The sequence below is a fragment of the Puma concolor genome, chromosome D1, assembly GCF_028749965.1.
Source record: "Puma concolor isolate L17-30 chromosome D1, mPumCon1.1.hap2, whole genome shotgun sequence".
In the NCBI taxonomy this organism is placed as follows: domain Eukaryota; kingdom Metazoa; phylum Chordata; class Mammalia; order Carnivora; family Felidae; genus Puma; species Puma concolor.
This window is the reverse complement of record NC_141676.1, coordinates 40,181,249-40,196,371: the sequence shown is the minus strand read 5'-3', so window position 1 is coordinate 40,196,371 and position 15,123 is coordinate 40,181,249. Positions and strand designations below refer to the sequence as shown.

At 45.9% G+C, this 15,123-nt stretch overlaps 1 protein-coding gene across 2 annotated transcripts in view; it reads left to right on the top strand.

Moving 5' to 3' along the window:
• The window catches only part of NAV2 (neuron navigator 2), a 397,887-nt gene that overhangs the window by 340,238 nt on the left and 42,526 nt on the right, over nt 1-15,123 (top strand). For both annotated transcript variants that reach the window (XM_086677817.1, XM_086677818.1), the window contains 3 exons: nt 6,032-6,084; nt 11,030-11,053; nt 11,168-11,242. In XM_086677817.1, the coding sequence (XP_086533943.1) occupies nt 6,032-6,084; nt 11,030-11,053; nt 11,168-11,242 (152 nt within the window). The remainder of the gene's footprint in view (nt 1-6,031; nt 6,085-11,029; nt 11,054-11,167; nt 11,243-15,123) is intronic.

Below are 15,123 nucleotides of genomic sequence, written 5' to 3'. Positions count from 1 at the left end.
TAAGGGTTTGCAGCCAGCTATCTCACTCACTCTGGGGGTTGGGGCTGGGGAACTCTGAATAGCAGGGTCTGGATCTTCATTGACCTCGCAGACTTCAGGGAAGAGGCTTCTGAAGAAACATGAGTGAACTTGGAGCTGACCAAGTTCCACTCTGGGCTTCTCCCTCTTGGACTCGGGCCACAGCTTCTTGGCATGTGCCTCCATCTTGAGGTTCCGCTGCTGGCTCACCATGTTGGCAGAGTGAGTTTCTGGAGAGTTAGTGCATTTCCCTGTGCTGACGCACCCTTGTGGCTCTGGGGGCCTGTGGGCAGCTCCAGGAGTTTCTATCTCTCAGTTTATTAAGTTTATTCAGTTAAACCCTTTCCCTTCAGGTATGCCCTTTTTCTTCTTTGCTCACAAATTGTGAATACGTTGGGTCGGACCTTTATGTTTTGTTCATTTTAATCAGAATTTTGGGAGAACATAGCTGTGGGCTTCTTTGCCAGCTGTCTTCCTAACTCGGTTCATCTCTCTGTCCCTTTGTTCTTTCACTTAAGGTGGGAGCTAGGGAAGCAAGCAGTCAAAATGCTGTGGAGGGGCATCAGCCTCACCCCTGAAAAGCTTCCTGAAGGTGGGAATGACAGGACATTAGAATCAGTCCTCATTTGACTAGTGGTTAAAAAGATAGAGGAAGACTTCGAAGGTCTGAATCTAGCACTCCAACTTGGGTATATGATCTTAGATGGGTTGCTTCGTGTCTCTGTACTTCCTTTTTTTGTTTTTTGTTTTTGAGAGTGGTAATAGAAACCAGCTCATGAAATTATGAGAATTCAATAACATATACAAATGTTAACCCAGTAACGTTATTATACATCCATACATCCTAGGCTGTAGACTCAGTGTCAGCCGAGATGTCTTGGCAGCTAGGCAACTAGGAGTCCCTAGCTAGGGGATGGGGACTCCCAGAGCAATTGAAGCCCAGGCTAAGCCCATAGCTCTGGTTGTGCCTTGTGTGTGTGTGTGTGTGTGTGTGTGTGTGTGTGTGTGTGTGTGTGTGTGTGTGTGTCAGTGGCAGAAGAGAATGTGGAGGAGGGGAGGGTGTTATGGGTGCTTTCCTCTACTCCCAGCCCCTGTAAGAGTGGGAAAGTATATGCCCAGCATCCTTCTGGGAGGAGAGAACAAACAAACTCGTCTTAAGAAATCCCTGAACAAATCAAGAGGGAAAGAAACCGAATAAAAGCTTCTGCTTTTGCCCAGTGTATACTTGTTTACAAAAATTTTAAGAGTTTAGTTACAGGGCAGTAGCCCCCTGGTTCATCTTCCTAGAGACTTCAGTCCCTTCCTTCACCCTGATTTATGCGTCACTTGTGTCCAGTGACATCCAGTGAGTGACAGGGAGCAAGTCTGTAAATCCATATTTGGGAGCCTGCTGGGACAGAGGATTAAGGAAGGGTGGAGCCTGAGTTCCCAAAGAGTGTTTTGCTGTATTGAAGAGTTAGAAATGAGCTCTCTAACCACTCAGGGCAGTAGTAATAGTGGATATGTTGACCCTAAGGTGAAGGAGTAGGCGGTTTGTCTTGAACTTTTTTCTAGTCAACGTGCTGGCCCAAGCATGGCCACAGAGCATCCCCCAGCCCTCCCGGTGACGATTCCCATAGGGAGTGGGTCCTGTGCTCTATTCATCTTCCCTGTCGTGTGTGTACCTGAGTACACCGTGTTCAGAACTGAAACTTGTCCAAACAAGCAGACTTTGCCTCATAAAGATCCAGAACCATTACAGTATCATCATCAGAGAGCTTTTATTTATTCCATCTGGAATCAAGCTGTCAGGCAGCACAACCGTTGAATATCTGGGATGTCAAAGTGACACTGATAAAAAATGCTTGCCCACAAGCAGTGTCTAGACTTTTGTAAACCCTAATGATTCATGGTGATGTGGAACTGAAGGGCAGAGGTAAAACTCAAATTTGAGAGGTAGAAGGTAGGGACTGCTGTCGATATACTATGAACACGTAACAATTTTATCTTTTGGGAAATTTTGCATCAAATTGATTTTCTTTCTTCCAGGGATATTACATTACGAAAACAAAATAGAGCTTGTGCAATTAGGTGTTTTCAATTCCGCTGGGTAAAGAGTCCCGCCCCCCTTTTGAATTTTTAAATCCCCATGTTGTGGAAACAGTTGGGGGAAATTTTTACATCTCATGTTTGGGCCAAATAGAACCTCCTTACAAGAGTCCATTAGGTATATCATCTGCCAGAAAGCAGGATAGAAATTTAAAAAGAATTAGCACAAGTACTTGTGTGAGGTTTTTGTGGGATTTAATTAGCACTTTCCATTTTGAAGGAAGTTGGAATCATAAATATGTAGATTAGGTGCAGGCATGGCCCAGATGCAACCTTTCAAAGTTATTTCAGGTAAATTAATTTCCATCAGATGCATTATGCACTCAGAGTCAACTTTAATAGCGCACATTTAGGGAGATGCTTAAGGCATTTTTAAAATGTATGTCTTTGGATGAAAAAAAATCCAGGGACTTTACCAATCATCCCTAATTGCTAGTGCAATCTAAATCGGTTCTTATGGAATCCATAGGAACAGAACAGCTTGTTAATAAATCCTTTTTTTTTTTTTTTTTTTTTTTTTTTTTTTTTTTTTTTTGCAATTTACTTGTGTTTCTAGCCCCTGAGTCGTATTTGTGATTTAAATCCTGTCATGTCTGTTGTTAGCCATGAATGAGACCTTGGGTAAGGGACTTGGCCCTGTTCAGCCTATTTCCTGTTCGCTAAAAGGTAGAAAATAATTGTACCTCCTTCAGAGGATTGAAGGGAAGATTAGGTGAGATAAATCCCGGAAAGCATTTAATGCAAAATGACTTCGAAAGAGGTTTATAGCAAGTATTCAGTCAGTGGTGGCTATTGTTAAAATTGTCATGTTTGGTTTTATCCTCCTCCCCAAGGGCCATTTCATTGCTGTTTTATTTATGGCAAAATCCAGGCAGAAGAAGTAGCCTGGGGGCTAAGGTCCTAAGCTCTCGATTCTAAGCCTTCTGTTTCTCTATTCAGTCCTACCTTGACATTTGGCTCTGCCTTGGTCACAACTGGGCTTTTTTTTTTTTTTTTTTTAACCTGATCCTTCCTCAGTGTGTTCTCTGTTTTCATTTATGCTCACCTTCCAGAGGGTGGTCCATTTGTCATCTGAACGGTGTCTCCTTGTCATCTGATCGTACCAGCAGTGGAGCAAGAAGTAGGATACAATGCCTAGATGCACATTCTCTGCTCCTGACTAGCTGTGTGTGCTTGGCCACGTCACTTAGCTTCTCTGGGTCTTAAATGACTCTTTTGTCTCTTAGTGGTAGCCACTCCTGCGCTGTCTGGGAATATTACCTACAAATTCTGTGTGGTGATGGGGATCACTTCAAACAATAGTGTAAATGAGAAAGCGCTTTGATTAATATGAAGCTGAATATATATATATATATATAAAATATACATGAGATGCCAGGTGTAGCAACAGGGGCATTTGATTGCTTTATTGGCTAGAATATGCCCTATTGTTTCACTGTGTCTATACACACACACACACACACACACACGCACACACACACGCACACCTGTGCTTAAAGAGGGGGTGAAACCATGTTTTTTCTCAAATATGCATTTTTCGCTTGTTTGGTTGCAGCTTGTGTCTGTGTACGTTGGATGAGGGGCTGGGGAAACCATTCTAAAACATACCAGAAGGCTTTAACAAAAAAAGCCTTTCAGAAACCAGTAAATCCAGTAGAACCAGTAAATCAAGGGCAAAAGTATCTCCAGACTTCTGATCAGCAATCCCGTTCCTGAATGCTGTGTGACCTTAAGCAGACCATTTAACCTCTCTGGATTTCAGATTACTCAGGGGCAGAGATGGCCCACACAAGCCTCTGCTGGGCCTCGTAGCTTCAGAGCTTTAGAGCTATGGGTATAGGGTGGGAAATGCATGGCGTGCTTTTGCTGTTCTGGCTTTGTAGGTCTTGTGTGCGTTTTGCTGTCCAAAAGTATCCAAGCCACATAACCCAGGCTCTGATTCGGTTCAGTTCACTTGAAACAAGGCCAACTGTAATGGTTCAGGCAAGCCACATTCAGTTTGGGGTTGACTCTGGAAATCAAGAAATCTTCTTTTGGATTGCTATTCTGTTGGCCTTGCTATTGCTATTTACCAAGTGAGAGGAGTTAATTGCAGAGAAAAATAATTACCTCCACTGAAGCGTGCCAGATATGCTGTTCTCCGCCTGCGGCCCTAAGCTTGCACTACGATATTGCTGAAGGCAGTGTCAGTAAGTCTGTGTGTACAAGCTAGAGAGAAGGAAAAAAGTTCCCCCAACTTGGCCTCCAGTATAATCTGCCCCTACTACCCGTGTCATGGGACTAAAGTTACTTACCCCTTTAGAACATGAGGCCACTAGGTTGGAGCATGAGAGGTGTCTGCTAACATCTGAACGTATTAACACTGAAAGCCGTTATTGGCCATGAACACCATAAACTGATTTCTTATGGGCCATGGGCCAGAGAAGTCGTGGGTGGAGAAGATCTGTAACCCTAAGCATTGCTAAGGAAGGTGGATGTGAGTGATGGTATAAGGATAGCCTCAGAAAAGCAGGCTCCTTCTAAGAGAGAAGAGGGCTGGACAGGCAAGCAAGGAACTGTGTGGGTTCAGAGGAGGGAGGAGGTGCATCCAGTGGCGGCGGGCAGGGAAACGAGGAAAAGGTCCATGGAGAGACATTGTCTGAGCTGATCCTGGCGATGTGGGTAGGCAGAAATGAGGAGCGTCCTAAACAAAGGGAACTGCGTGGGCAGAGACTCTGAGGCAGATGAGTGCAGTGAAGGGCATGCTCGAGAGAGAAGTGCGGGATTCAGAATGTGATAGGAGCGCATAAAGGAAGAGCTGGAGGTCGGGAGGTTTATGGGAACACGGTGTGGAGACACCTGGGTGGCGGGCTGAACGGTTGGTCGGATATCTTGTGGGCAGGTAGCTTCTGCCGACTGCTGATCTAAGTTGAGCTCGCTTCTTGGGTGGTAAGTGCAAGCCGTTTAGTGCACGTGGAAAGTTACTCCCCAGCCTCCCACTCTCAGACCACAGGGGACGGCGAGTGTGGGGGTAGAACATTCCACTCGTGGTCAGGAAAGCTGTGCCCAATTAAAGGTCTCTGATGTCTCCACGGGCATATTTACATCTTTCACAAAGTTGTCGAGAGATTCCTAAGAAAATGTCATTAAAGAATCTAGTTCCCAGAAAGAGAAGTCAGCTGGGATACTTAGTCCAAGAAAAGACCATGTTTTAAAGTTGTATGAAAACAATTAAAATGTCTCCCCTGGCTGGGGACAGGAAGGGGCGTGAAGAGGGTGTGAAGACGGTTCTAAGTCAAAGGTACCAGTCAGGAACGAAAAAGAGGACACCGCTTGCTTGTCATTTTGTACACATGGTAGAAATCGAAAGAAGAATCTCTGTTTCAGTAGATGTATCTTCTAGACAAGTGCTCTACTACAAGTACATCTAGAATGAATTTGCTATGGTCAGCAGCCAGCCTCCTGTGTTGATAATAATCGACTCATCTTTGTGCATACACAAGTGAGAGTTGCTAGCAGGGTACGAAATAGATGTGCAACACAATCTCAACCCTGAAGGAATATGTTAGAAAAAAAAAGAAAGGAGTAAAATGTGCTGGAATGGAACAGGTACCAGGTTGCCTCTGGGTAATAGAATTATGAGTCACATAGATCATGGCAGTGAGTATGTTTTTTTTAACACTTCTCTATACTTGAAAACTTTTATTTAGTAATCATGTGTTATTTTCATAGGGGAGAAAGGTATTTAGAGGTTGTAGGAAAAAAATGTGCTAAAAGAGAAGAGACTCCCTTAGCAAATTATTTTATTTGACTCTGTCACCAAATGAGGAAAAGTTGGGTCCAGGCGAGATTAAGCTGCCTATAATGTTGAGTTTCTCTTCCTCTCTCCTTCTTAGACTCCATAGTAGCCGGTTGTGCAGTTCACCTTTTTTTTTGTTTTAAACAGTTCACGGATCCTCGCTCTCCTTGGTTTCCAGCACGTCTTCAATTTATTCTACGGTGAGTATAAATCAATGCTGTATGCATTGCTATGATCATGAGGACTGGGGCTCCTTTATCAAGTGTATCAAGAATAAACTATAAAATCATTTCTCCTAGAGAAAGCATTTCCATTATAAGGGAATCGTTTAATAGGGAACAAGAGTTGAAATTCACAAACAGCTGTTGATCATAATGTATCAACCAATAAGGCAGGAGCTCACTTTGTTAAAGTGGCATTGTGCTTTGGGTGGTAACTAGTTAGAATGTGTGAAAAGCCTTGGCCACCTGCTGGTAGCCTTAGAAAAGAAAGGCCTTAAATAACTTAGTCTTCTGTCTGCCTCAGTTTCTTTATCTGTGAAGTGGAAAGAATAGCAGCCCCTACTGTGAGGGAGATGACCTTTCATGACAGTATAAATTCCTTGAGGGCAAGGACTTTTTCTGTTTTCATTCCTAGTGCCTAGAGCAAAGCCTAGCATATAGTAGGTGTTCAGAAAATAGGCTTGAATGAAATAAGAAAATGCATGGGAAGCACTAAATACAGTGTGCACCGCACAGAGTAAGCTCTCGAAGGTTGGCTATCATCACTGAGTGGTCTACTGAACAAAAGCCAAATGGAATCGAAAGATGGTACTGGATTTGTTCAGAGAGTTTTGCTTTTTATAGCTCTGTGCATGACTATTTATCTTAAAATTTTTAACTTGGGAATTCCTATAGGAAAAAAAATTTACTAATTAAGAATCGGAAATCCTTTAGCCCTTAATTCCATGGAGGACAGATATTTTAGTAAGTCAGTTTTTGGTAACGCCAGGCTCCTGGGCTAGAGACCTCACGGGACAAACTGTCTATGGCCCCTTAGAAGTTTAAAGGCCATCCTGGAGTCAAGTTAAAGAGACCAGAGCCTAACTGCTCTTTCTTAGGCCGATAGCAAGCACAAACAGACTTGAGTGAGCGCTGACATGCTCTGATTTGAAGGACCTAGAAAGGATCTTTTCTGCTCCGACCCACCTTGCCACCTCCAAACACCTCGTTCCTCAGCCGGTCACCTTGTCCGAAATTTCATCACAGAGTCCTCACTTTGGTTAGTAAGAGGGATTGCCGAAGCCACTACCTACTAAGAAAGCCATAGACATGGCCTTCTAAATCTCAACTAGTACATACACGAAGTCCTGTCTTCTAGAGGGCAACTCTGCGACATGGGTGCCAAGATAGTACTTTCAAACCTAGATTTACTGCTTTGACAGGATTTACTGGCCCTGTGTGGATGTGAGGCTCTGGGCTACACCCCAAGGATGTGGTGCGGGTGGGCAGAGGAGCCTGCTGCTGAAGGAGGAAGCCAGACGCACCCAAGGACAGCTCGGGACCTGGGACTCTAGTTCCATAGGGTGGGTGCAGAGGCTACCACAGGCATCGCCATCCCCAAGCCCCTTGTTTTCCCAGCGGAGTGCCCGGGGTTTCCCGTCAGCGCGGAGCAGGAAGGTTCTTCTCAGAAGAGTGAGAAATGGGGGCCGGCCTGCACCGGCCAGCCTTGGAGGGAAAGAGCATGAATCCCCCCGCTGTGAGAATTCGGACCTCGGAAGCCATCACTTGCGTTTCCTGGCTGCACTGCCTTTGTGCAGCCCGCTGGAGGCTCTTAGCATCCAAGGCCTTTCGGTCGCTCTTGCTCTGGGTGTGTGGACAGGAAGCTGATGTTTTCGTGAAATTTCGAATTATGCTGAGTTGATAAAAATTCACACGTTACCAAAGACCTAATAATAAGTTTCAACTTCATATGTAACTAGACAAGAGCCCCAAGGCCTAATCTTTGTTTTTTTCCTCACTATATGACTTTGTACAAATTATGTCATTATTCCGGGTAGTTGTCAGTTTGTCCTCGCTGTCAGGAAGCCAGTGGTCTCAGAGGAGGTGCCCACAACTTCTGACATTCCACCAAGTCATTGATCAAAGGTTCCCCTATACTGTCCTCTACATGTGCCTTCTCTGAGCATATAGGTTACTTTTGCAGACTTAAAAAAAAAAAAATAAGTCTAACATTTGCCTGTTTCCACACCAGAGTAGTCTGCGAATTCCAAACTGTATCTGACTACGTTGCTGCCACCAAGCGTGGACATGTGGTCCCTCATCTGTTATCAGCCACTTGGTAATAATAGAATTCTGAGACTCAGACACCTTGGCAAATGTTAAAGCGAACAAGTTCTCGTTCTAAAAAGAGATTGTTGGAGTTTCGTAAGTTGCCACCAACCCAGACCAAAGAGTCTGTTTAAGAGCTGAGTGTTGTTGAAGGCTCTTATTGGATGATAATAGGTTTTTCCCTGAAATCTCTGTAATTCTTGGATATTCAAGAATGCTCATTCTGGCTGAAAATTGCCTGTGATTTTAATTATAAAGGAAAGAAAAGGCAACAGTTGCTGAGCAACTGCCATGAAGAAGTCATGGAGTAGACTTTGCCTTGAAAATGGAAGGTGCCACATCGGGCATTAGACCGGCTTTCTTGGCCGGTAGAGGGCAGGAACTGCTAAATGGAGGGAGGCTTCTAGCTTCACTTAAGAGCTCCCAGAGCAGCAGCTGGGGGTAAGATTAAGAACAGGGGTCCAACCCTGAGACAGTGGGCAGAGCGACAGTGGCAGAGGTACGGGGAAGGGGGGGAGTATTAGGCCCGTGGATAGGAGTGTTTAGAAGTGGGGCTCATCCTATATGGATGGTTCACCCTGCTGACCGACCTCCGTCAGCCGCCCAAATGTTAGATAGCTGTGACATTCTCACTGTTAACTTTGTCCTTTGGGGTCAGACTCAAAAGTCAGGGACCTTATTTCTAGAAGGCCTCCATAAGAAGGTAGCTGTAGTAAAAAAGCAGGAGAATGTGTTTGTTAAGATCCTAGACTCAAGAGCCAGACTACCTTGGGTCCAGTCCCACCTCTCCCTCTTAATAGCTGTGACCATGGGCAAATTATTCAACCTCCCTGTGCCTCAGTTTCCTCATTCGTGAAATGTAAGTGAATAATGTTAGTACCTACCCAAAGGGTTGTTATGAAGACTAAAAAGTAAGAAAGGGCTTAGAACAGTCTCTGGCACGCGATAAGCATCCCGTAAATGCTACTTATTACCAGACTGTAAGCAACATGCGGTGAGGGACTTGGTCATGCTCACAGCTGTATCCCAGGTTCTTCAAACAGTGCCTGGCACATAGTAGGATATCAGCAAATATTTGATAGGTGGTGGTAGTGGGCATGAATGGATGAACAGATAAAGAGGGACGGTGAATATTACCAGAGAGGGAAGAGGAAGTCCTGAGGACACCTCCCAGCATTTTCCTGAAAGTGTTTCTTAGATGAGAGTGTCCAGCTGTGTGATTTCAGGCAAGATAACCTAACCTCTCTGTGCCTCAGAAGGAATACAGACCTACTCTGTGGGGTTACTGCCAGAATTAAACGATTTGGCCCCCCCATGTTCCTAAAACCCAGCTGCTGCTGTTCGAAGCCAGCTGGAGGAAGGACCCTCCTGGAGAGGATCAGGAGTCAGGGCAATGGGGTGAGGAACAGGGCGAAGGGAGACCAGACAGGAAACAGCCCCCACCTGCCCCAGCCGATGGGTGTAGGGTCTGCAGGGTCTAATGAATCATACCGGTAGTTCTGCATTCTGAACTAATATAAAAGTAGACACCAGAGTCAGATGCTGATATTTTAATAATGGGTTTATCACTGGTGAAATTGGCTTAAGACACACATCTAGCACCCAAGGACAAAACAGTCCTTACTGATTTTCACTCGCCTACCTGGCTCCCAAGTCACTGCTCCAACCCTGGGGAAGTGCAAATGGAGGGGTGGAGAGAAGGTGGGAACACTTCCAACATTGCCCAGAATGGGAGGGGGGGTGTCTTCCTTTCTGGGCCCCTGTGAGAACCCAAGGAGAGTGAAAGAAAGGTTCCCCCTGCTGCAGGTTCCCCCTATAGGAGGAGAGAGGTAGTCTTATGGTCCCTGGCTAGCAGGTGGCTGTGTCACCGCAGACACAGGGCCCTGGGTGGAAGATTCTGCCAGTCAAGGGCCCACGGGCTTCACCTTTACTTCCCAGAGTAGCAGGAAACTGGGGGACTGGAGTTGGGGCAGCAGGAAGGTGAAGGCCTGTTCTTTCTCACAACCTGGGGAATCAGCAGACAGGCTGATGGGGCTCCCAGCTTCCCTCACTTCGGAGGCAGTGCCCCGGAAACAGGAGAGGGAGGAATGACACGGGCAGTTACCCCGTGAACAGTCCTTTTCCCCCAGCTAGGATTGCCAGATTAAATACAGAACGCCCAGTTAAATTAGAAATTCAGATTGACAACAAATAATTTCGGGGGCGCCTGGGTGGCTCAGTGGGTTAAGCATCCGACTTCAGCTCAGGTCATGATCTCACCGTTCGTGAGTTGGAGCCCCGCGTCGGGCTCTGTGCTGACAGCTCAGAGCCTGGAGCCTGCTTTGGATTCTGTGTCTCCCTCTGTCTGCCCCTCCCTCCTCCTCCTCCTCCTCCTCCTCCTCCTTCTTTTTCTTCTTTTCCTCCTCCTCTCTCAAAAATAAACATTAAAAAAAAAAAAAAACAAATAACCTTTTAATATAAATTGTCCCCAGTGTAGCATGGGATATACTTATTTTTATTTGCTAAATCTGGCATCCCTACCCTGGCCCATCCCCTTCGCATCACACCTTCTCCTGAGCACCCAAACTTATTATCTCCACACGGGAGCAGAGGGGCTCCTCACAACCAAAATCACAACCAAAAGTCTTCCTAATTTCTTAAAATAATATGCCGTTTGTATTTGGCCGTTCTGATTGGTCAAATTAACTGAACCAGTTTATCCAGAAAAATAACACCAGGAACAAAACTCATAACTTCGGGACTTCTGTAAGCATCCAAATGTGCTCTTCCCCACGGGCTGCATTGTGCTGTTCTTTGTTCCTCAACTGGTCTAATTTCCCTTATGATTTCTTTACAGCCAGAAGAAAAGTGCCAGTCAGAGGTAAGGAACAGTTTGCCGGCTGGATTTCCTCTGTCACTATTATCTGTTACTTCACCCAGCTCCAGCTGGGAATGGACGCTTTGAGCAAGTAACTCTGTCCCTTGCCGTCTTTAGATTCGCAAGCTGCGGCGGGAGCTGGATGCCTCACAGGAAAAGGTTTCAGCTTTGACCACCCAGCTGACAGCAAATGTGAGTACAGATGCAGGGTGCTAGCCACGGGAGGGGGGGCAGCCACTGCCCCGTTCCAACATTTCCTCACGGCCGCCTGCCCCCGAGCACCATGGAAGCAGTACAGTGTGAAGGGCAGGAGCTTTGAGCATCGTGAGTGTAAACGTCCGCTCCGGCACTTTCTGGCTCTGTGCTTCGGGCAGCTTCTTTCACCTCTGAGCCTGCACGTGCCCCTCTGTGCAGTGGCGGATGGTGATACTTAGCTCTCTGGGTCGTCAGGTGATCAGTTCTGGAATCCATTAAGTGGTCAGAAAAGTTCATTTCCCTTTTCTTCCTCTTTCTGAAAATGTTCATCTTCAGGAGAAAAAAAAAAAAGCGAAGGCTCCAGATAAATAGCTGACTGTTCTGTAATTACAATATGCACAATTACGTGTTCAGGAAGGGCTGCCAACCAGCATTCAATTCAACAACTGTTTATGTGCCAACTATGCCCCGGGCACTGTGGGTTCAACAGCAGAGCAGACACCATCACTGTCATCTTCGTGTACTTTGGTACGGCAGAGAGACAAAACACTTTTCTATAATAGGCTAACTGTTCAGAGAGAGAGGCAGAAGGTTGTGGGAACATGTAGGAGGCGTGCAGAACTCAGTCTGGTGGTGGGGGGGGGGAGGTCAGGAAGGGCTTCTTGGAGGAGGTGACCTGAGGGATGCTGTATAGGGGAGGATGCATGGGGAGGGCAGCGTTCTACCCAGTGTACACATACATGTATCTGTGCAGACGCCCAAGGGGAAGTCTTGGTGCGTTTAGAAAGTATAAGTAAGCTCATTGTAATTAGAATCTATGGCTTGGATATGGGGCAGTGGCGCGGGTGGAGGGGAGAAGGAAGTCAGGAAGAGGCAGCAAAGAAAAGCAAGGGGCAGGTCACATCACACTGTCTCCCGGCTGTTAGGGGGAGAGTTTGGGTTTCCTACTGAATCTGTGTGTTTGAAGCAGAGCAGTGTGGTGGTTCGATTTCCTCCTCATGAAGCTTCCTGACTATGGCATGGTTATGGAATTAAGGGGTCCGAGTGTAGGCAGAGACCTCTGGTCTGCAAAGGAGCCCTGCTGAAGAGCTATGAGCCAGGGAGGGCTGAAGTTTAGCAGGCAGAGCCTGCAGTTTTAGGAGGCACTGAGATGTTCCTGAAGCAAGGCTTCCTGCGGGAGCGCGTGGGCCAATCTGAGACCACAGATACATGTGTGGGAGCCTGTCCCAAAGCAGCCTGCACAACCCCATAGTATGCTGGTAAGATGAAAAGCAACTTCAAAAGGTTGTCTTCCTTGGACCAGGAAGCTGAGTCGGTACTCCAAGCAATCATTTGCCTGGAGTTTTTGCCCAGGTAATGCCTGGCTTGAGCCTGAGTCCACTGAAGGAAACTATTTCTCTTAAAATCTGCGCATGAAATGCTTCATGTGGTACTTGACCTTAATTAAAAGCTCAGGAACTGGTAACTTCTGTCACCATTGTTCATTCTCCTGAGTTCTCTCACATTTCTGGGAGCGTTTGAATTTTTTTAAACCCTCATGTACCAGGCCGCTGTGTGTTTCGTTATCCTCCTTTGTTTTCTTTTCTGCTTCCACCGTCAGTAACGCTATCAAAAGAACATCAAAGATTGAGATCTGAATTTTGAAGCTTAGAACTTATTTAAAAGAAAAAAACAACCCAGAGATGTTCCGTGGGTTAGTCTTCATGTGGGTACCATTCGAATCCAAAACCAAATCCCAAACTCACTGAGGCAATCTGGATATAATCCGAATGTGAGATTTAATAGCAAGCCCCATCTCAGGTGATTTTTGGAGCTACTCCCCTGGTTAAGGATTACTGCTCTCAATTGGTGCCCCCTACATATCAAAAAATAGATGAATTGACTTATCAGAAAACTCGGGTTAATTCCTCCAGTGGCCTTGTGCTGCCCAAAGGGCCTTACGCTGGGCCATTTGGAACTCTACCCTCTGCTCCAGAAGACTCAGGGTGAGGTCTCTTACATCATCGTTATTATTCCAAAAGTGTGTTTTGCTCCTCACAAAAGCCATTGAAATCCAGTATTGTTTCAAAGTAAATATTTAGTCTTACCACACACCACCGGCAGCCCTAACGTGTTTTATTGTCTGCCGTCTTTCTCACAGGCCAAGCTGTATTTGTTTTTCTAGGCCAAACTACCCAAAGCCACCTTCTCTGGGTGTTTTTATACCACTCGTGTTTGTTTTCCTGGGAATGTGAGAATGGCACTTGGTCAGAAGGCTGTTGTGTGGCTTTGAACCAGGCTCGGGACGGCCTCTCGGCCTGTGTTTTCACAGTTGCTCGTGACCTAAAGTCGGTCCTTTCTCTCGACAGCAAAATGCAAACCTCTAGCTCTTCAGAGCAAACACGGCTTCTTCTTGAGTTTGCAAAAACACTTCTCAATAGCTAGTCTTCTTGGGTTAGGTTTTTGTCTTTAACTGAACGGAAAGTGCGAGTGCCTACAAGTAGAGGCCTGGGTGGCAATCAAAGAATTAAGATAAATGGAAATTCAGTCCTTTAAATTTAACCTTGGCGTTCTTTTGAAATGGCAAGGTTAACAGTCATTTCTTTTCACCGTCTTTGCCCTGGCCCTGTTTCCTTCATCCACTGTGTAAACTGTTTTAAATTGATTGGCTTTGCCATATTCTCCCCGCCAGCTGAAGCGTATCTCTTGATTTCAAACTGCATCGATGTTTTCTCAATTTTTTTTTTTTCAACGTTTATTTATTTTTTTGGGGGGACAGAGAGAGACAGAGCATGAACGGGGGAGGGGCAGAGAGAGAGGGAGACACAGAATCGGAAACAGGCTCCAGGCTCCGAGCCATCAGCCCAGAGCCCGACGCGGGGCTCGAACTCACGGACCGCGAGATCGTGACCTGGCTGAAGTCGGACGCTCAACCGACTGCGCCACCCAGGCGCCCCAATGTTTTCTCAATTTTTAATGATGAGAGGGCAATGCAGTCAGAAACTGACTAATCCACTTAATATTTTTATTATAAGCGGTCCTGCTCCCTGATAACTCCTACAGCTGTTAGAGAAAAGACCCAACAGTTTATGCTGGATATGTCTTCTCCTCACCTGTCCCTGCTTGATGAAGTCTAGTGACCAAGAGCTCTGACTTCTCCCATCTCTCCTCTTTCCAGTGACATGTCTGCTGACCCCCTCCACAATCCAGGACAGTGTCCCACCCCTCCCCTGGCTGTTACCTCACTTTTATTCTTCACTGAGTGCCTCGGTTCTATGTTCCTCTAGAATGTTACATATGTAGTCAGATCTTACTTCTCCCTCCTCCCCAGACTCCCACTTCCTCTGCCTCCTGTATCTTCCCACCTCTCTCCTAGAGCCCTTTCTTATCTCTCCCCACCTGTGTTCTCATCCTATTTCTTATTGTTTTCCCAGCCCCAAACCTCTTCCTTCCCCCCAAAGTGTCCATTCATTCCCGTGTTTTGCAGTTCCATAACAGTACAGACCATTTTCGCCTATGTTGTTTCACTTAAGGCTCACGATAACCCTGGGAGGAAAACAGACATCGCCCCCATTTTATAGATGGAGAAACAGCAGTCAGTAGGCTCAGCTCACTTGTCCATTCTTTATTCTCGGTTTTAACCATATCATCAGGATCCTCAGTCAACCAACCGATATTTCACCTGCTGCTGTACAGAGGAAGGAAGAGGCTTCATGTTAGGACACAAGCTTGCGACTTACCCTTGAAGAAGGTTGCAGAGAAAGGGGCAGACAGAAAAACATCGCATGTCTCAATTCTAAGATACATGTTTTTTTCCCCAACATTTTTAACATGTCTGAAAGTGGGATACGTATTTTTCAAGACGTCCTAGCACTATAGAGAATAGTGGTGTGTCTGAT